Source organism: Balaenoptera borealis, assembly GCF_965194805.1.
Source record: "Balaenoptera borealis genome assembly, chromosome: 9".
Classification (NCBI taxonomy): domain Eukaryota; kingdom Metazoa; phylum Chordata; class Mammalia; order Artiodactyla; family Balaenopteridae; genus Balaenoptera; species Balaenoptera borealis.
In genome coordinates this window covers 71,587,253-71,610,157 of record NC_138873.1, presented here as the reverse complement: position 1 = coordinate 71,610,157, position 22,905 = coordinate 71,587,253, and the positions used below count along the sequence as shown (strand labels likewise).

General features: G+C 40.1%; 1 protein-coding gene across 1 annotated transcript in view; it reads right to left on the bottom strand.

Annotated features, from left to right (window-relative positions):
- TBX18 (T-box transcription factor 18) overlaps positions 1-22,508 on the bottom strand; it is a 31,126-nt gene extending 8,618 nt beyond the window's left edge. The window contains exons 1-6 of the mRNA XM_082405972.1: positions 20,291-22,508; positions 18,869-19,073; positions 16,601-16,702; positions 13,276-13,447; positions 5,061-5,228; positions 1,944-2,008 (exon numbers count right to left, since the gene is read on the bottom strand). Coding sequence (XP_082262098.1) covers positions 1,944-2,008; positions 5,061-5,228; positions 13,276-13,447; positions 16,601-16,702; positions 18,869-19,073; positions 20,291-20,597 — 1,019 coding nt within the window. The 5' untranslated portion in view covers positions 20,598-22,508. The remainder of the gene's footprint in view (positions 1-1,943; positions 2,009-5,060; positions 5,229-13,275; positions 13,448-16,600; positions 16,703-18,868; positions 19,074-20,290) is intronic.
- Positions 22,509-22,905: the final 397 nt, after the last annotated feature.

Genomic DNA, 22,905 nt, shown 5'->3' with positions numbered 1-22,905 from the left:
AACATGATAAATATAATGAACACTGCTGTATGTTATACAGGAAAGTTATTAAGAGAGGAAATCTTAATTAAGAGTTCTCATCACAAGGAAAAAAATTGTTTTTCTATTTCTTTAATTTTGTATCTATATGAGATGATGGATTCACTAAATTCACTAAACTTATTGTCATCATTTCATGATGTGTGTCACATCATTATGCAGTACACCTTAAACTTAGGCATGCTGTATGTCAACTGCATCTCAATAAAAGTGGAAGAAAAAAAAAAAGACTGTGTACAAGCCATGTGACACCCCAATGTCAACAGCAGTGAGGTGTTTGCCAGAGCCATCCTACAGGAGAGCCTGGACTTAGTTCCTGGCTGTATAGTCTCAAGCCTAAATGCTGCCCTCCTGGAGTTTCAGTGAGTTTTAATAAATTTATTCTCTGCTTAAAAAAAAAAAAAAGAACTGAAAGAAATGCAAGGGTCATAAATAGATAAATACTCTTCTGCTATAACGAAAACCACAAGAAGATTCCATCAAAGTATTTGGCAAGGTAGAAAAGGAGTCATCCCAGGGGCTTCCTTCAGTCACCTTACCAGTGACCACCCCAGTTACTAGATTATTCAACTTTCAGAAACTCCTCTGAAAAACAAAGTTAACCAGGAGCTAATGCAACATAACAAAAGCTAAACAAAGTTTTTCTGCACATGGAAAGAGACATCTAAAATGACAGAATAATCTCAATACAGCAGACAGTGTATAGTAGGAATACCTGCAAATCTTCCTACAGAGTGAAGCCCTGTTATTAGTCAGTCTTGTTGATCTGCCTGCGTTAAGTTAAAGGCTACTCCACTCTCATACATTTTAGCCCTCACATTGCATGGTGTTTAAATGAATCATTGCATATGAAGATGAAATCAAGTCTTTCTGCAAGCATTTGAGTTTATTCTGAGAAAAGGTCTCTGTCTACACTACCTTGCCCAGCTAATCAGCTGAAAGAACTAAAAGTCTGCACTACTGCTTGATTGTTTTCTCTCTACAATTTTAAGCGAAATTGTTCCTAAAATAAGATAATCAGGGATTTTGACCTCATGTAGACACCGCCTATCAATACCAAGTTTTCAAGAAGTATTTCTGGAGTAAAGTGATAAAAAATGTCTCAAATATTTTTTAAAAACACAGTGCTTTTAAAAACATTTAAGTCAAAGTCTTACCCTGAAAGGGCATCTGGAGAACGTTAGTCTATTATTACTATCAACAGTTATTTTAGAAAATCTTGCACCCAACTGTATTGGGATAGAATCATATCAATAAATTCAAAAACTCTTGGCACACAGACTAGGGTGGTCTGCTTTTTGATAAAAAGTAATAGAGTAGAATTCATTATTGTAGCTCTCCCACTTAGTACAAACACCATAAAACACGACACAGAAAAAATAAACAAGTGTGTGGCTGTCAGTAGAGCCAAGACAAATTTGGAAACCAAAGAACATCAGCTGTCTTGGCAGTGAGGAGTAGTCTCATATTCTAGTTGGAAATCTGAGTGAACGAGAGTCTCTGTCCTATTTTGAAGACAGATCAATACATAGTTGTGACATCACTAAGCAAATTCTAAACCAAGAGCAGATGCAGAGAGTATTTTGATTTGGGATATTAAAGCCCCTGGATCTTGAGGGGCAGGTTTCCACAAGGCCCCTTCAGAGGCAGCATGTACTGTACACCCTGAGAACTTCCGTTTTCACCCCAGCATTTCACATCAACATTAACCTTAGAAATGGGCAAAATGCCACACCCAAAATAAGTTACATCCAAGGCTCAATGATATTAGTAAATTTAAATCCTCATCAGAAGTGATTTCAAAACCATGTCAGTAAATTTAACTGTTTACTTTGTAATGGAAAATTCACAATAAAAAATCAAATATATTTATCACAGCCAGAATGTTTTTCACTAAGACTCACCTGTTACGCCCAGAGTCTCGGAAGCCTTTGGCAAAGGGATTCCTATCTATCTTCAGGCGAGTAATCTGCAGAGCAGAAAAAAAAATCACATCAAGTCTTATTATAAATGTCAAGGAAGGTTATTAAAAATGGAAATGATGGAAGAACTGTAAGTAACTCCAAAATTAACTGTCAGAGGATGTACTGTGTTCTTCTTCCCTATTTCTCAGGTATTTTATTATATTAGTAGCAAAGCTACATGAAAATTTCAGAAATCATCTAGACATTCATTTGCTATGAAAAGGACATTCCCCCGCCTCTATTCAAGCTCTGTAATAAAGCTTGCTTTGCTTTTAATATCCCTGGAGAAGGAGATTCTGAATCGTCTGTTGATAATTTGCCCTTTGTTTGACAATCTCTCTAAACTAAAGTTCTTCCCTTTATTAACTCTGTGACATGTATCTGTTTCTCTTGCAGTAGTGGTGATGGGGAACAGCTAATATCCAGCTTCTATTTAACAGCCATTTATACGCTTGAATGTTGTTAACCTTCTTCAGAAATAGGCAATATACATTCCTTTAACTTTGTCTCTCCTTGAATCATCTTTATGGCTCTCATCTCCTCTTTTATCTGTGGAGTCGTGACCTGGTCAGAGCACTACAGTGAATGTCTAACCAGAGGTAACCATGACTTGAAGGTTCTAATGGGATTCAATCTTATATATGTAGAAGAAATAAATAATGGCTTCATTTTAACTACAGTTGTAATTTGTTGACTTACAACCAGATTTTTGCCCAGGAAGACCCCAAGATTTGAGGGAAACATTTTTGCAAGTGGTCTAATTCTCTCCATTCAAAACAACTTTTTTTAGTTATACCATCCTGAAATTGACACTAATAAACAACATCCCATTTGTTTCTTACCAGATCTCCACTTTGCCCAAAGGAGTTAACAGCCTATTTTCTAAAAAGCACATCATGCTTTGTTTTCTGTGTTCCCTGGTTTAGTGGAATCGCCAAAGTTAATGAACATCCTTGTTTCTTATTGTGCCATTTTGGCCAAGGACAAATGAACACTGCTGGACGACACTAAGGCAAAGAAAGGCACCCTTGGAAAGTCGTCTGCAATCCCCCTGTATTATGCTGTGTATGCTCTCAACCATCTGCCAATCAGCCGTGCAACACCTGGGGTAGGTGTACTCCATATGCTACTGTCTCAGTTTGTGGATAAAACTACATTATAAATGAGATAATGTAAGAGTCTGCTAAGTAATTCACCATGTCTGCCACTCTGCCATTGAAAGAATTCTTTATAATTCATTATAGCTCAATTATCTGTTCATTTAAATCATGTTTAAAGAACATTTAATAACTTAAGTGCTCATTTAAAATAGTATTTTAAAAAAGAGTACAGATTTATATAATGGTGCCTTGTCTAAATACAGGTTTATCACAATTACTATTATAATGATTTTTATTACTGACATCACATCTGTTGAGTGCATACCATGTATGCTGTAATATTAGTTTTGTGCATATTATTTTATTGAATTCTCATAGCAACTTAGATGTAGTTATTATCCCAATTTTACGTTTCTTTTATACTGGGTTAAGTTTCCTATGATCATAAGGTTAACTGGCCATAGAACTGGGCTAGCACCCCAGGCTTTAGAGCCCACGCTGGTAGCCACCAAGAATGGGCTGCTTACCAATTTTCCAAAAGTTCTTCAAAATAGCAGCCAGGAAGTTTAAAAAAATGAACATGGTTTTTCATTATCAATTTTCTTTTCTTCTAATTTTTCCATCCTCTTAATTGATTTGTCAACATTTGTGAATTGGTGTTAGTCACCAACGGGTACCAAAAGCCCAGTGTAGCTCGTTTATTGTATCACAGAGGCTAGTAGAAAATACACTTTTAATACAGTTAATTGGGTGTGTTGGAGAGAGACTGATAGATAGACAGGCAGACAGAGAAAAAAGATGAACTGGGTAACAAATGCCTCTGCTCTTTTCTCCCCATGCATTATATATTTTTCCTTTAAAAAGAAACTCATTTTCTACACCTGACATATTTTAAGAATATCTTCCTAATTATCTCCAGCCCTTTTAAAGGTTAATTTCATGTTCCCTCCCAAAAGCCTGTATAGAAGTGTGACAACGTGAGTATGAGAGGACAGGACAGCCTGGGCTGTGGGACAGGTGTCGCCACACGGACGAGAACAGATGAGCCTCTCAGCCCTAAAGGAGGACGCGCAGGACAGGGTCCGAATCTCCTAAGAAGCATTAAAACAACAGAAAACACAACAGAGAGTTTATAAAGCCTAAAATTGTTAACTGAGATGTATATAAATGTAAAGAGAAGTGGAAACCTTGAATAATTCTGCTGACCATTGAAATTTTAAAAAAATCTACCACAGACCACATCAGCCTCAACTCCATCGCTATTTCTTATGAAAACTGGCCAGAATTGCATGGATCAAATAATTGCCTCAATTCAATTCTCCACCAGCTTGACACAGCCTTAAAGAAGTACATACACTTATTCATATAGAAAAGAAGTATTTCACTTCTCAAATTATTTCTAATTTTACGAAAGGATTACTCCATAATCGCTCATCTCTCAGACTATAAGCATATGCATCACCCTCTATCACAATTAAAGCATATCTTGAAAGAAATAGCCCTTTTGTATATATATACTAAAATGACTGCATAGGATAAATGCTTCTGAAATATTTCCCATAATATATGGATGGTAGCTTTAAAATAAAGTGAGCTGTCAAATCCCATGCCCTGTGACACAACTCACTTTCATATCCTACGTGTCTATTTCCTAGTCAATACACATGCTTTCTAATTTTAATTATGACATCAGGATTCAATGTCTCAAAATGGAGAGTAAACCTACACTGCCAGTCATGAGACACACTCTGGTCTAAAGAAATCCTCACTAGAGTAGCTTTACATGGGGAATAATGCATAAATAATTGTTATTACAATACATATATATTCTGGATGTCATACATGGCAAATGCTTTATGAAAATTCATAACATTTAGCTACAGTGAAAAGAAGAGCTAGCTTTCAATCTGTACATGAAATTAAACGTCTAGAAAGATCCCAATTCTGAGAACAGTACCTGCTGATTCTGATAGGCGGTGACAGTGGTGAAAACAGTTTCTGGAAAGGAGAATGCCTTCACTCCCTCCCCAGATGGAACAGGCTTGATGGGAGAAAGATCATCCCCACAGTCTTTACGGATGACATGGACTCGTGGTTGGTATTTGTGCATAGAATGAAGAATAATCTATGTCAAGGAAAGAAAAGCCAAATTTGTCAGCAACTTCTGCCTTGACTAAATATTTAACGTGCAAAACGAATCCCAGTTGGAAATAAAAATATCCAAGGCTCTGAAAGTGCCAATTTAATAACGTATATCAAAATTGGACTGAGACTGCTAGGAAGCTGTTTGCAAAGTGTGCATAAAAATACAAACGAAAAAAAGTAATCACTATTTTGGCAGAACCCTGTGTATAACCGTACGAATGTAACATCAAATTTTCTGTTTCTGAAAACACAAGAATAAATTCATAGGCCTTTTATTTATAATGAGCCTAATGGAACACAGAGCCCAAAACAATAAAACTAAGAATGAGATTGAAATGATTATTTGAATTCTACCACACCCATCCCCTAAAAATAAGTGTCTGCACACCAAGGTTTTCTTCAGAAACATTTTTCCCTTGTTGGTGACCACAACATGTCTATTCAAGGGCAAAGGGATTTTAAGGATACCCCAGGGTGTGACTTATGCGTGGCTCACAAAGTCTCTGGTTTGCCTGGAGAGCCCAGCGTCCGTGCTCCCATCATAACAAGGCTTTCAAAACCCAGATGCCTGGCGATGCAAAAGCTCTCAGACTTAGCTAGGGGAATCTGATGATATGGTTCAACTGCCTTCTGCCCAAAGACTCCACTTCTGAGAATTTATCCTAAGGAAATATTCCAAATCCAGAAAAGCGTTTCATATACAAAGATGTGCAGTGCACCATTTATAACAGTGGAAAAACTATAAACCACTGACATGAGTAGATTGGTTAGGTAAATGAAAGTCCACACAGTGGGATACAGCATTATTCAGCCATTACTAACACTTTTAGGACATGTTTAACCACATAATGAAACGCTTCTCTTTAAATCTTAAATTAGAATAAAGGATCCAAGTTGGTTTTCAACTTACCATAACTACATAAAAGTAGACAGTAAAAAGGACCCATACAAAGATATGAAGAGTGGTCACAGTTCTGGATGATGGAATTGTGTGTGAATGTTTTCTTCTTCTTTATATGTTTTATGCTGTCAAGCTTGAGGAGGCGGGGTAAAGAAATAGCCCTAACCCTCTATGCCTACTTTCTGGAGATCAGCTCGGTGCTTTGTGACCACCTAGAGGGGTGTGATAGGGAGGGTGGGAGGGAGACGCAAGAGGGAGGGGATATGGGTATATATGTATACATTTAGCTGATTCACTTTGTTATGCAGCAGAAACTAACACAACATTGTAAAGCAATTATACTCCAATAAAGACATTAATAAATAAATAAATAAATGCAATGTGTGATTCTGGATTGGAACCCAGATAGGAAAAAACATTACTAAAAAGACATTATGGTGACAGCTGGAAAATTTTGAATATGGACTGTGTATTAAAAATAGTATATGTCAATGATTAAAAAAAAAAAGAAAGAAATAGACCTATCCAATGGGATTTTCTATTTGCTGCCAGGAATCCAAATTAAGGTATTCACTAATGAGTTTAGTTAATGAATCTATATCTTTCCTGAACTATACAATTTGAATTCAGGTTTTGAGGAGTTAGGAGTTTGGAGAAATGCTTAAACAAAGGTCTGGGGAAAACACAGTGGTTGGTTGACCTGCCTCATGTTTTTCAGGATGTGCACAGTTTAATAAGCCAAATTCAGAATCACTGGTCAGCCCAAACACAAATAGCCCTCTACCTGTAGAGTGTGTTTGCTGCCCCAAAAGGATGTCTTTACACTCTGTTATTAACCAACAGTTTTGGGGGTTTTTAAACCCTAAAATTTTCTTTCTATCAGTGGAGGAAATGCCTGGATAGCAGATCTAATGATGGTACCCACCAGACGTTCTTGATGGAACGACAGCATGAGTCTGAGGAAAGGACAAGAGGGGACAATAGCCTTCATCATCACCCAGGGACACACAATGCAAATCAGCAACCTCTGGAAAAGTCTTTTTCCAGGTTTAAAAAAGGACAGAATTTCAACTAACTCATTCATGGCTCACAAAATCAGTTTAGAGTGTTGCAACTGGAAATTTTTTAAATAAGTAAAATTAGAAAATAAAGCAGAAAAATAGAGTGTGCTGCTTGTAGTAAGGATGGGTACTGTTTTTCAAAACACTGTCTGTTTTCTGTGTGTGTGTGTGTGTGTGTGTGTGTGTGTGTGTGTGTGTGTATACTAAGTCTAACATGAAATGTATGTCTGGCTGTGAGTCAGGTAAAAAGTATGAAAAAGCAAGATTTAATTCTAATGATTCTAATGATTCACAAATTCCAGAGCAGACGAAAAATTGGAAAAAGCCACTTTACATTAAACAAACAAAAATAAAGTGCATAGCCAAGAAGACGAGAGTGAACTGGCTTGTAGTGAAGGAAACAAAAATTCATTTGGGTTTCTCTTTACTAGTCTATGAAAAGTGGGTTCTTGTTTTATGAAGTCTTTGTTCTCTCAAGCAGATTTCTCTATATAGCTATATACACTTTAATTTCATTTATTTCTTTATATCCTTACGGAATCTCCAAAATGACTTTAGGTGGGGTATACTGGGGTAGGGGACAGAAATAGCTGAGGCATGCCTATATTTGCACATTAAAGGGTAACTGCCAATAGTAACCTGAAAATTATTCAAGAAAAATAATATACTTTCAATATGATCTATAGGAATGTAGTATATCCCTGTAAATTTTAAGAGAACGCTAAACGAGCCCTAGTTATTCTCATAAAATAGCATTATTTGCTTTTTAATGAACTATCAAAGTTATAATGACAAGTGTTCAAGAATATTTTGCTTATTTAATAGAACAAGTAGAACGAGGAGAGCCACTGGCCTTATAAACAAGGAGACCACAATGATAATGCCCATTTCTGAAACTCAAGAAATTATATCTGATCTGCATGTTCCGCGTTCTCTGTTCTGTTCAGATGGAGGATGTTTTTTTCTTTGGGGCATTACCTAGTAGCACAGATAGTCATATAGACCTCTGTCCATAAACACGGGGTGCTTTCCCATGTGAAGGTTCATACAGTTTTTTCCCACATTAAAGATACTAGGTTTGAGTCAAAAGAAGCACGATGTTACGTATTTCTGATCTGATGGGCCTAAAGTGCCTGTAGTTTGACAGATACACCACCTGTCCCTTACAAAACAGCTCAATAGGGAAACACTACCTGCTGACTCTGGAAATTTTCTACATGACCTAAATGCCAGTGTTGGAACAAGTCAAGCAAAGGACCAAGAAGGAGCAGATAACAAAAACCTGGCTCCCTGCATTTTTGGTGATACCAGATGCGGACTTGCTTTCAATGGTAGGGGTCAGGGTAGTTACACAGGGTCGCAAGCTCCATAGCAAAGTGGCCTGGGTTTTGTTTCAAGTGTGACGTTGTGTATGAAGCACTCCTTACAGATATGGACTTTCAAATTCATCAGCTCATTTGAGTCACTCAGAATTCTCTGGTTCCAATATAACCCATGAGAGAACCAAGGCCCAGAGAATAGAAGTTTTTTGCTTATGAACCTTAGACCTCTAAGCCATGGCAAATTCCTTCCATCAGGGAGATCTAGCAATCTCCCCTGTGACCTCTTGCTTCCCCATCTGATTCTCGAGCAGAAATGGGAAGAGGGTGAGGACAAACTCAGAGCTAGGGTGACTGTATCAGTGAATCCTCAGCAGCTGGAAGAACAGACCCTCCGACAAGTTTCCTGGCTGTGGACGCCTGACTGTGCTTCCTTCCAAAGTACACCAGCACTGTGGGTACAAGTCCTGCCCCGGTTTAAGGTGCACCATTACCTGTTAAATGTCTTCTAATTCTGCAGGGAAATGTTCACCTAAATGTTTCCCTCCAGACAGCAAATTCCAAGTGAAACATGCACATGATGAGAAGGAAATACCCCACCCAAGCATGCTGACCATCTGCCCCCAGGTAACACAAGGACCAGTCTTGGTTTGTATACAATCCAAGACAAAGTTGACTATGGTCTCCCCAAAGGGCAAGTAGGGATTATAAAGTCTTCACAACATACAAGATTAGCTGTGGAGAGTGAAGTAAGTCAGAAAGAGAAAAACAAATACCGTATGTTAACACATATATATGGAATCTAAAAAAAAAAAAAGGTCTGAAGAACCTAGAGGCAGGACAGGAATAAAGACGCAGACGTAGAGAATGGACTTGAGGACACGGGTAGGGGGAAGGGTAAGCTGGGACGAAGTGAGAGAGTGGCATGTACATATATACACTACCAAATGTAAAATAGATAGCTAGTGGGAAGCAGCCGCATAGCACAGGGAGATCAGCTCACTGCTTTGTGACCACCTAGAGGGGTGGGATAGGGAGGGTGGGAGGGAGACACAAGAGGGAGGAGATATGGGGATATATGTATATGTATATCTTTGTCATAAAGCAGAAACTAACACACCATTGTAAAGCAATTATACTCCAATAAAGATGTTAAAAAGACATACATGTGTAGTCCTAAAAATTATAAGATTAATTTTTCTTAACTTTAATAAAAAGTTGACATGCTAAACAGAAAAAAAAAAAAAAAGATTAGCTGTGGAGTGGTGGGACGTTTCTACATCTCTAGATTCTCACCGATGTTCCTCTCTAAACAATTCTTGGTGTTTGGAAAGATGAAAAATCACTTTGGGGAAAATCACAATGGCACATAATCTCATGTTTTGTGCAGCCCTAGATCCACTCACAGCCCCGTGACAATTTGTTTCCTCCAATCTCTCTGTGTTTAATAAAAGTCCCAGGTCTACATGGAGTTCTCAAGTCACCATGTTGAACACTTGTACATCTTTAGCGGAATAAAACTGGGAACTGAGAGGACAAAAAGTAGGAAACTAATTTAGAAAGCAAATTAGAAAATTACCTCGCATTTGAATCTACAGCTTGATTGGTTAGAGATTAGTGTCACTTCCTTTAGAATTAGGGGGCGGGGAGGCTCGACTGTATGAGGGCAGAGAGGTGAGAGTCCCTGAGAGGTCTCTGCATCAGGAAAGGGACTGCTGAATTAGTCCCATCACAATGGTACTGCTGTCTTCTCAGACGCTAAATCACATCAGCAATAGAATAAGAAATGACTTCCTAATCTCTAATCTAACCTTATTTAGGGTCATCAACTGAGCAAAGAAACACAACAGACACCTTCTTCACGGAGCCTTCCCAATCTCTCCTGGCTGGAACAATGTGGCAGCTGCACTGCTCTGACATCACGATCACCTGTGTGCCTGTCTTCTCTCCCCATCTAGGCTAGAAGATCACTGAAGGCAGAGACTATGGCTTCTTATCTCTTACTACATTTTACAAAGTCTTCGAAACTTTGTTTTTAAATAAAGAACAGAAAAGAGCATTTTCCCTCCTACCTTCTCCTCTAGTATCAAGCAATAGGTACATTTTTACTATTTGCAAAGGCAATTTCCTTGCTTCCAAAATGCACAGGTACATATTATTCTCTCCCTATTCCCTGCGCACACTAATTACTTTTCTTTATTAAAGTATTACATCCTGTCACAACCTTAAAAGAATTTTACTGGAAGATGACACACTTCTATAGATTTTATCTGTTTTCTGCTATGTTTTTATTTTTTTTAAGAGTGAAATGTTATAATTATTTAGGTATAAACAATTGTGACTCAAGTTGCAATCTATTCTTTTGTATTTTAAACAAATGCTGTGTGATATTTAACGTTATGTGTCAACTTGGCTAGACCATGGTACCTAGATGTTTGGCCAAACACCAGTCCGGATGTCATTGTGAAGGTACTTTTCAGTTGAGATTAACATTTAAATCAGTAGAGTAAAGCAGATACCCCCCATTATGTGGGTGGGCCTTACCCAATCAGTTGAAAGACTTAAGAGAAAAAAGGTGGAGGTCCCCTGAGGAAGAGGAAATTCTGCTTCGAGGCTCAAGCTGCAACATCATCTCTTCCCTGCGTCTTCAGCCTGCCCACCCACCCTGCAAATTTCACACCTACCAGCCGCCACAATTGTGTGAGCCAGTTCCCTAAAATAAATCCCTCCTCTATCTCTATCTCTATTTCTATCTATATCTCTATATATATCTATAATTATATCTATACAGTCTATTAGTTCTGTTTCTCTAGAGAATGCTGTTTTAAATAAAGTCTAGTGAAATTATGAAGTTAAAATCAGATAGATGGATAAATTACTAGATCAATATCTAATTTTATAGATGTGGTAGATATTAGATATAAAGCCAGTAATTTGATCTGAAAGAATTTGAATTATAGAATGACTATATTTATTTAAAGGAGTTTGTCCCTTATATATGACAGTGTATAGTTTTTAGACCCACTTATCTCTTTAAAAGATATATTCTCAAACTATAGAACTCAGAAAAGCAGGGTATGTTTAAGCTTTGAAAACAAGTAACACTTAGTGCCATTTATTTTTTTTTTATTTTTTTATTTTTTTAAAGATTTATTTATTGATTGATTGATTGCTATGTTGGGTCTTCGTTTCTGTGCTAGGGCTCTCTCCAGTTGCGGCAAGCGGGGGCCACTCTTCATCGTGGTGCGCGGGCCTCTCACTATCGCGGCCTCTCCCGTTGCGGAGCACAGGCTCCAGACGCGCAGGCTCAGCAGTTGTGGCTCACGGGCCTAGCTGCTCCGTGGCACGCGGGATCCTCCCAGACCAGGGCTCGAACCCGTGTCCCCTGCATTAGCAGGCAGACTCTCAACCACTGCGCCACCACGGAAGCCCCCAGTGCCATTTATCTTTAAAATTTTTACTGTAAAAAAAAATTAAAGACCCCTCAATGGATGCACTGGCAAAGTTTCACAGTTGGCTCCCTCAATGAGACAGAAGAAACTAGTGTTCTTTCATTGAAATCAAATGAAAAATAACTGTTACAACCTGACTGTGTATATACAGAAAAAAAAGAAGAGAAGCAAAGTAATGCACTAAAGTACAGGGCATGAAGTTGGATTCAGAAATAAACTGTACACTGTTACTTTTCTGATTCTGGTTTAGAATATGAAAGGCAACAAATAAACAAAAGCACTGGCAGTTTGAGAGAGATGAACGAGTCTTAAAAATCCAAATGCTGCATCTGTACCACAATGAAATTTGTACTTGAATGTCTTCATTAAGGTCAATTTGCTTAAGATATTATCTAGCAACTTACAAATCACATCCTGTCATCACTGTATTACTAGCTTATGACACTTTGCATTTTTGTTTGAAAAGATTGGCCCATAAATATGCTATCTTCATGTCACCCCTTTGAGAAATGAACTAGTTGGTATTCCTTTTATGTACGATATACGCTCTTAAAAAGGCATTTCAATCCTGCTTCAGTCAAAACCCTCTCAAATAACAGAAACCTAATAGAAATGCTAGCATTGAGTGGAAATCAACAAGTATCCAGAGTTACTTATTTATTAAAATAATAAGGGTAGTCTTGCCTAGGAACAATACTGTGTAAAAATTAATAAGGTGTTAAAAATGACTATATTATTGAAATGGCTGGCTTTAGCATATATATCATTTTTCACCAGTTTTAAGACGAAAAGGAATTATTACAACGTATTTGACACCTTAGATGTCATTACAAAACAACTGGGAGCTTGCAAGTGGAACACGCAAACAGCATAAGCCTGGGCCATCATTGAGAAGCATGAGCTTCTGCAGGAGAAAGAACTGGATGCAGGCAGGACACAATAAATCATTATCACTGTTCACTCAACTGCCAAGAATTCATATTCAGAGTATAATAATTGGCACCTCACGGGATTTCAAACAAATGTTTTGGCTAAAAATGGCTGCCTGACGTTCTTCCATTCCAATACAAATGCAATATCTAGTTTTCCCTATTAAATGCTTCATAGAATACTCCGGCCACAGGCATAATCTCTGATGCAACTATAACCTAGATTTTGCACGGACTGTGCTCAGGCTAGTCAACCAAGAGAGGAATTTCATGATCTTAGAAAAGTTCATTTCCTTCAGGCAGGCACAGTACAGATATGGCCCACGCCACCCAATGGAGGCAAATTAGGGAGGCCATGTACTCACGTGGCCTTGGTCATCCAGTTCGTTGTTGGTGAGCTTCAGCTTGTCGAAACTGATCACTTGTCTCATCCAAGTCTCCCCTGAGGCAGGCGAGTCCGGATGAATGTACACCCGGGGTGGCACAGGGGAATCAGCATTGCCCGCCACCATCCATTTAGAGCTGTGGTAAACATACCTAGAAGGCAATGACAAGGCTCAGTGTGTGAACTGTTGCTTTCTTGGAATTTCCAACTCAGTAGACTCAGACAAAACGTGTACCCTTTAAAAAGTCTAAAATTCGACGATTTGCTCTTTACATTCAATGCATATAAAATAAGAATTCAAGCACTTTTTTAAAACTCTCTGAAGCAGTGGTAACCTACTGACCACTCAAAGTGGTATGTTAAGGATTTAGTGAAAAATATGCACACTATTCCCACCATAAATGCAAGTATTTTAATTTGGATGAATCACACTTAAACACATTAGACATTCTGTCTGTATTCTGATGTTTTCCATTTTTCATCTGGATGTTCAATTGACATGAAGAAACTATTAAGTTGTCAATCTCCCCTTTAAGGAAATCTCAGAAATACTTGAGAGTTATATCTTAAAGTGTCCCACTTTCTTTATCACTTCCCATTTTATGCTTATGTTCAAACTGATGAGATAGATGGCAGAAAGGCAAGGGGAAATTGTCAGAACTTTCAGTAAATTTATTTTCATAGGGAAAAAAGTTCCATCTATTATCATTTATAATTATTTTTTCTAACTCTATTACACTATAAACTGAGGATATTCCGTTTAATTTTAAAAGTTTGTAAAATCATAAAACATAGGCCTTTATCTCCTATATTTCTCTTTTTTTTGACTATTGTAAGAAAATTCTTTAAATTTTTTTATACCACTAATTAAAATACACATCAAACTTTAAAAATTATGATATATCTAATTAGCATTACCTTTCTAAGAGACAAAACATCTTATTCTATTTGTTTGTGTATGTCAACTATATTGACTCTGTAAAAATAATCATTTAAATAACAATGTTTCAAGTAGTATACAAGATAATAATGTTTAATCTTATATTCAGACCATCATTTATTAATGTTAATTTAAAATACACTAATTCAAAAACTAGAAACTAGTATATTGATGATTGACTTAGAAAAGGGTAGAAAATGAAATTATATACTTGGATGTTTTTCTTCCATTTGTTTAAAAATATGGCATACAATTTAAAGCAACAATTTACAAATAGTCTCAGAGGATTCTACCAGTATATTTGCAAATTTCTTATTAAAATAGCATGAAACATTTTCATAATATCTCCGGTAAGGCTCACTGTTTCAATATGGTCACACATTTCATTCTCTATTGAGTCCAATATGCCTTCTATTCTTTAATTCCTTTTCTTGGGAAAAAATACATTATCACAAAATTAATAAAAACAATTCCCCTTAATTGATATAATGCAATTTCAATAAATAAGCTCCTAAATGCATGGCCTTTTATGAATATTAATTTTACATTCTAATAAATCACAATCACCTTTCATTTCACCAAATACCATTCTTTGATAGCAGAGAATAAGCCAAAAATATTTGTTTCTACCATTGTTGAAAAAGTTGGAAAATAAAATGCAAATCTTAGAAATGCAAGAAAAGCAGCACAATGGATATAGAGCTATTGCCAAAATAAATAGAGTAATATGCTCTGTCAAAACCTTGAAAAGGTATGCATATTGAATAGTTCAAAAATCCACACCCACTAAGAGAATAAATGCTACATGTTACATATTCTTTGTGAAACATTCTCAACACAAATGCTAAAAACAATTTTTTTCTTGAGAAGCAATATAAGTGAAACCAAATTTATGTTTTATAATTTGATCTTTTATAATATGGCATCTTAATACTAATACTTGAAATTTTTCTTGCTTTATGTGGGAACAATAAGGATCAGTTAAGAAAAATAAACCATCCAAAATATATGGAAGAGATTTGGAGAAAGAAATAGAAGACAAACTTAGAAGAAAAAGGAATAATTTCTAAGCTCATTAGAAGTACATTGTCCTCCTAAGCGCAAAACCCAAATTAGAATATGGATTTTAAACCAAGTATATTTAAAGAATAAACTTCAATGTCTTCTAGCTTCTATCATGTAGTAGATAATTTTAGCAAAGCTCCCTAATGAATTATTTAATTAAAATAAGGGATACAACTTATACACAAAACACAAATAATAAAACTGTCCTTTTTATTACCTATATTTTTAGTATCCCATATGTGCCTGTACTAATTAAATCTGTACACTTTTGACACCATAAACCTGTTTCAAAAAAGCGACTCCCTAAATCTTAAAGAGTAATAAAAACCAAATCTGATTTCATTTAAAAACTTACTAAATGCTCTAGCTGTTTATTTAAAAGACAGAAACAAAGAAATTTAAAGAAGCATCTTCCGATTTTCCACTCAGAATTTCCTTTTTTAAATGTTAGCATTTTTTTTAAACATCTTTATTGGAGTATAATTGCTTTACAATGGTGTGTTAGTTTCTGCTTTATAACAAAGTGAATCAGTTCAGCTCCTCAGGAAAATAAAAAGAATTGCCATTGACGACTATTGATTTGCTTACTTGCAGAAGGAAAAGCAAAGGTTGGTTTGATACTGAAGAAAGTATCTTTTCCAACTTTACTTGATATCTAGATAAATATATTCTCTCAAAATCCAAACACTACAAAACTTTTTAAAAATTACTGTGTTAACTACCAGCCAAAAAAACAACAGTAAGGTAACAAATTCATTGCCAGCTTAAAGATGTCTTAATATAGTAATGAATTGAGATTTTTTTTTCTAAATTGTAAAAAATCTTCAATAATTTTCTCAAATTAAAGGGAAAAAAGCCTGTGAAGAGTTATGATTTTGTATGTAACACAATAAAGGGAATTTATTTAAATGTCCAAAAATTTGCGAAGAAAATGGAACAATTTGTTAACTATTATGTATATCTACAAACTTGACTCAACCTTTCGTCTCAAAATCCTAATCAAAATGCGAATCAACATTAAAGTCACATTTAGTTTAGCAACACTAAACTGACCCCTTATTAAAATTCCTCAACACTTAAAGACATTTCTGTATCTACTAAAAGCAAAACAAATTTTTTTTTCACATTTATTGCAAGAGAAGGCACCATCTAGACTACTGGAAGTGACAGGGTTTGGATTATGGATCTGATAATTCTACAGGCTTCTGGAAACAAATATCATAATCAGCACAGATTAAATAGGCGTATCCTGTAAAATCCCAGGGTTTTCTTATCCTCTGTACCCATCTGATCACTGTACCTGTATCTTTTGTTGTCCACTGGCACAATATCCATGGCAATGTAATATTGCTGGTGAGGATCTAATCCTGATATCTTCACTCTCATTGCTGGAAACATGCGCCTATGTATAAGGGAGGGGAGGAAAGACGGTTTGGGTTCTGTTTTTGTTTATGATTACGCTTGGAGAATGAATAAGCAAAGAAAACTCTCGAATCTGTATTTTTCACATGGAAAAACTTACAACATTCACTTTGGTAATGTAATTCAAAGAATCTGAACACAGGATGTATCAAAACTGAGTCATTTAAATGTAATTTGTTGTACCCTGTACCTGCATTCCATGTTTACTGAAATGTCAGTATAACTAAAAGCAAAAAAGAAAAATTGTACACTGAAGAAATAATGGCACAGAAAGCACTTTATTTTTTAAACAAAAATCGGTAAGCAGATAGACTTTAATAATAAAGTGTTCCAAATGGTAGAAATAGAAAATTTGAATTTCTAAAAGTGATAAAATATATTATAATGTGAAATTTTAAAAGGGTTATAAAAAAAAGCACAAGGAGCCAATGTGCCATGCCATAACCAAACAATATGTTCTTTATTGAGACAGGACTTCCTGTCTGCAGCATGGTAAAGGTGAAGTGCAAAAGTTGCTCTAAATTTGAAAGGTATAGTAAAACTTCTTTATTGAAAGCAGAAACTAAACACAGTGTATATTTACCAAATCATTCCTTCCCCCACCATACCCTGAAAATACTTTCTTATTTAACCACACTTACTCAAAACGTTGCTAATTAAAACAAATGAAAATCCACATTTCTCTTGGCTTCCCAGAGATGCATATAAAAGGAGATGCTAAAATAAACGCATCTATCTGTTAAAAAGGGCACAGTAGCAAGGAATACAACAGCAAATTATTGTATATAAAAAAACAAATAAAGCAGTTCTCCTTAAAAAAAAAAACAAAAACTTTCATCTAATGATTTATGTCTAGGACCCTTCCGGTTATTCTAATTTTTGCTAATTTAACCTTATAACACAAATTTTAGTACTGTTATTTACCAGAAATGTTTCCTATAACAATAAAGCCATTAAAGACCACTTCCAGAGAAAAGAAAGTCCATTATTCCTAACTAGGCATGAGAACAGTTTAATACGCTGGCTGTTTTAGTGTTATTTCAGTGCACCTGTAAGATAAAGAGTAAAGGTCTTTAACTCCATCCTTTATAAGACAACTGTTGCTTTGTGTTGTTGAAGACTGAATTTGGATCATTAATAAAAAGCTCTGTGAAAATGTAGAAGGTAGCATATGGATTCAATAAAATATGTTTTTGTAATTTCTAATAAGTTTGGATACTTTTATGCTATCCAGGTTTTTGCCATGTGTACTCCCTGAAAGAGTTGTGTGTTCTTTTTAAAGTTTCTTTTAAGGAAGATAGTATTCACCGATTTCACTGCACTAAATGAACTGAAAACTTTAAAACGCAAATATTTCTGTCCCTCCCTCACATTAACATGATCTGTGCAACAAATTAATTTATTTTACTAACTGACGGATGTGCAAATTTCACACTTTCAAAAAAATAGATATAACTTACAAATTTTTTTGGTATTCCTCAGCAAATTTAGGCTAATTTGTTGGATTTCATTTAGAAAAAAAAGTAACCACGTAACTGTGAATCTATAAAAAGAATGGTTTTTTAAAAATCGGGGCAATTGTTTTTGCAGGGATTAAGCATGTATTACTGGTGATTCCACTAATTTTCATCCTAATCTAATATCAAAATAGCATAACACATCACATTCTCATACTGCCAGCAAATCTTTTGATAAAGAACCAACTGGAAGTTTCGGACCTAAAAAAGCAAATGATAGTTTGCTAAAGAGTAAACTGCGTTTTCTTAAAAACGGGGGGGGGATAATCTGTTCCTTAATTTCAGAAACATAACTAAAGCCTAAACAAATGCCTGAACAGATATTAAGTATGATCACGAATCTATAGCTACCCTGCGTGCAGATTATCAACAGTAACCGTTATCGCCTCCGCGGCGACAGTGATTTTCTCCTTAGCATCCAACGAGAGGACGGCCGGGCTGTGCCCCTCGCCGACTGCACTCCGGGTTAGGTAGGCAAAGCCAGTCTCAAAAATGAACCACTACCCGGGGCCTTGTCTGCAGAAACAGCTAACGAGAGACCCCACCGCTCTGGCAGGTCCTTCTTCCCAACCCACCAAGAGGTGGGGTGAGGCCAGAGCCGGGGCCGTTCGCGCCAGCGTGCCCTTTACCTGCCGGCCTTGGTGATGATCATCTCCGTGCCGATCTCGTGAAAGCGCTTCCAGAGCTCAGCTCCCTGCAGATCCACCCGCGGGGCCTGCGGCGACGGCAGCGGGGTCCCGGGCCGGGCCAGGGTGGGCACCGGGGACCCCTTCGGGGAGTCTCCTGGGGATGCCAGTGGGGAAGCGCCCTGCAGGAAGCCGTCCTCACAGCCGCCTGGGCAGCAAAGGGCAGAGAGGGGTAACCGGTGAGGGCTCGAAATGGGAAGCCTGGTGGGGAGATGAACCCCCGAGGGCGGCTGGGGAGAGGAAAAGGACCGCGAGGAAAGGGGAAGCTTTCTTGCCATCCGGCCCTTACAACAAACAGGCCCATGGGTGGGTAAATAGGCGCTCCGCCAGCCAAAGGGACGGACACCCGACGCTCAAGTAGGGCCCTCTCGGCCCCCAAGTCTCAAGTCCCGCAGAGGCGTGCGGCCAGCGTCCACCCCACCCTCCCTGCTTCCGCCCGGTCAAGGCCCCAAAATAAGTTTTGTGCCGCAGCCAGAGTCTGGGATGCATGCCCAGCGGAGGCTGAGATGGGTCCCCGAGTCCAGATCCGCAGTGCAGGCCCCGACACACCCCACGCCATGGAGAGCACGGAGCAAAAACGCCCGGCGCCCCGGCTCTTGGTCCCAAGCGCTTGGGCCTCCCTTCGCAATAGGCGTCCTAGGCGCCTTGCTCCGGGCCCGGCCGGAGGCATCCTCTAGAAAGCTCTTCAAACACCGCTCTCGCCAAACTCCCCGGCCGCCCGGAGCTTCTTAGCAAAGCAGCTAGCGGGAAGAGAAGAGCACGAAAAACAAGCCCACGATCGCCGTCGGCCTTGGCAGCGGGAATCAAGAGAGGAAGGCAAGGGAACCTCTCAGCTACCCCTCGGGAAACCACGTTTGCAAATACGCCACCCTCTTCCTGGTTTGCCCAAACCTTTTAGGCATTCGTTTCGGTTTCGGGGGGATGGGGGTATGCCGTCGCTCCCCCCACTCCCATGCTTTTAAAAGTTAGGAAAGAAAAAAGAGCACCCAAGGGCTGGAAGCCCAAGGGAGGCAGATGCGGAAAGCACAGATCTGCACCGCCGAGCGCCGCAAACTTCAGCTGCTGAGGGCGCGGCGTGAGTGGGCGGCGGCGGCAGCAGCAGCCTGAGAAACCAGGCTGAAAGCGGCATTTTACTGTCTGGAGGGTGACCCGAGTTGCGCGGCGAGAGAGTCCAGGGCAGCGCGAGCTTTGCGCCCTGACACCTAGGCTAGCGCGCTGATGGCTGAGTTGCCCCGGGCGCACAGGGACACCGCGCGCGCGCACGCCCACAACTCGCAGTAGTTCAGGTTCTCCGCGGCGGTACTGGCTCGCGGGACTGGGAGAGGACGTCTAAGGAAGAAGTTAGGCGGGAAGGGGCCGACTCACCCGCGGCTCCGCGGGAGCCGCAGCTCCGCTCCAGGTCTGCGCAGCTCCGGATGGGCCCGGGTGCCGCCCCAGCCGGCGGCGAGAGTGCAGTGCCTTCGTCTCCCTCAGAGGAGCCCTTTTCTCCGGCGCCGCCGCCGCGGCTGCAGCCTCCGTCATCTAAGGCCCCGGCCGCCTCCTCCGCGCCCAGCTTTCGCCTCTTCTTCTGAAGCTGTTGCTGCTTCTCGGCGCCGATCAGTGCCTCCACGGAGAAGGCGTGCGCCTTAAGGCTTAGCATGCTGCACGGCGAGCCCCTCCGCTTCTCGGCCATCCCCGCCGCCCGGCGCCCGCCCCTCGCTCATATACACACGCGCAGGCACACGCACACACTCGCTCTCCTTCCCCCACCAAAATCTGAACGACTCTCGGGGACTCCCGCAGGCCCAGATCTGCCCTCTTCCCCGCCCGGGCAAAAACAAATTTGGCGTTTCCTCTCTCGCGCTTGTGTTGGGATCCCAGGAACCAGCGACGCGCCCGCCAAGTTTCCTTCCCTCGGTCTCTCGCGCGCTCTCTCAGTGATGGACTCTTTCGCTCCCACCCCCTCCACCTCTTCCTGCAGCTCCAAGATCTGCCTCGACTGATGCGCCAGAGAGGACTAACATGGGTAAAAAACACTCTGCGGACACAAATTAGGGATTGTAATTGAAATTTGTTGCCTTGATCTGTCAGCACTTCCAGGCAGGAGAGCGGTGGGAAGAACTTGCTCATTAGTGTCAATAAAGGGGCGGGGGCGGAGTCCGGGGCCCTGTCAATCACCGAGACGGCCAGCCAATCAAGAGGCGCCGACTCCGCTCCGCCCGCGCCCACTTCCTTACAAGGTCGCAAAAAACCTAGAGTGGAAAGCGCCGCCGTCTGGCTTGGAAGTGCCAGCCCGGGCCCTGAACCGGGTCAGTCTCCCTGCCTCCCACAGCCAGTACATCCCGTGAGCCTCCAGCTTTCCCCACCGGGACCTGGAAAGGCTGAGGCTCCTGGCTTTAAACCGAAATGATCACCACATTAGAATATCAAGAATCTTTCAAGAAACCTTAAGTTCCAGTCCCATTCCCTTATCACTTAATATTGCTACAACTCAGAACATTTTGAGGAGTGGGGAGAATTCACAGCCACCAGGCCCGTCTTTTCTCATGGACACATTCCTGCATTTAGTAACACCCACTCTGCGCCGGGAGTGGCACTAGACTTATTTGTTTTACTCCGTGGATTTTTCTTGGGGAGGGAGGGGGAATTCAAGATACGTTTAAATCCTTTATATTTAGGAGAGCAAAATTTTACCCCATTATTGCTCAGTCCTTTATATGAACCAGTCAGAAAAAGCACGCTCTTTCTGGAGCCTCCCATTTCTTTCGAACAATGATCGCTAATTTAAACCTGGTATTTTAATTTTTATGTTTTTAATGGTAAGGACTTAGCTTTAAGACCCCTAAACACTTCGCAGAGTGAAATAAGTTTTAAGATGCAATAAAATTTCCATTGCAGTTTTAGAAAATGTCTCTGTGATTTAACATAACTTCATGTTTGCCCTGTTTTTGCCAGTTAGCTACTTCTTTTCTCAGGCTTTTAAAGAGCCAACATGTTTCTTTAAAACAATTTTTTTTAATACCTCTTTTTAATTGAATAACACTTAACATGTCTCTGTACAGTTTGTTTTGTAGTTTCAACTCGACTTTTGCTCTGGATTAACAAAAATAATGGATGTGATGCAAATAGAGCAAGTCTCTTTGTAGAATAAAACTCATGATGGATATTACTCTTAAATCTTTGGTATAAAATACACGACAAAGGATTGAGGGTTTTTTTGGTTTGTTTTTTGTTTGTTTTCTCTCCCTCGCTCTGTTTAACCTCCACACTGTTGGCTGCCCCATTATCTCTTACTTCTCTCTTAGTTTCCAGTACAGTGATTCAGGCAGTGGCTTCGCCACTGCGATCTTTTCACCGTAGCTCCAGGGGGAACTCGCGGTTCCTCCAAGGAAACCAGAAGAGCGGGAACCAGAGCAGGCGGTGCTCAGAGGCGTCTCCGCACGCGCCGCCCGGCGGGCCCGGCAGCCTCAGGGTCAAACACGACTCCCCAACAACCTGAGCAGGAGGCCTCTTTTAAAAGATTGAGAACCAGACTCAACCAGGAGGAGGTGTTTTGCATTTGCAAAAAAAGGCTTTGCGAACGGTCTGGAGCTGTCCGGACCTCGGTGGACCTCCAGACTCCGCGGCGTCCTAAGCGGGTAGTATAGCCTTAAAAGTAAGTGCAAACCTGGTTTCTGAAGCCTGCCCGAAGACGGGCGCAAGCCCGGGAGAGCGCAGTGGCCGCCTGGAGGGCTGGGGCAGGGAGTGGGGAGGGGGATGCGGTGGAGGGAGGGCCGCAGACCTGGCAGCAGGCTGCGCACCGAGCTCCGCGCGGCCGGGGCATCTGAAGCCAGCATCCGCAGCCTGCGGGGACCGAGCGCCCCGCTCCACGCCCAGGCTTTCAGTGGCCCCAAGGAGGAGCGACCCGAGGCTCCTCTGAGCTGCCCTTGCGGACTTGGAGAGGTGGAGGCGCTGAGGCCCAAGGGTGGAGTCGCCGGCGCCCTGAGGCCTACTCCGGGGGA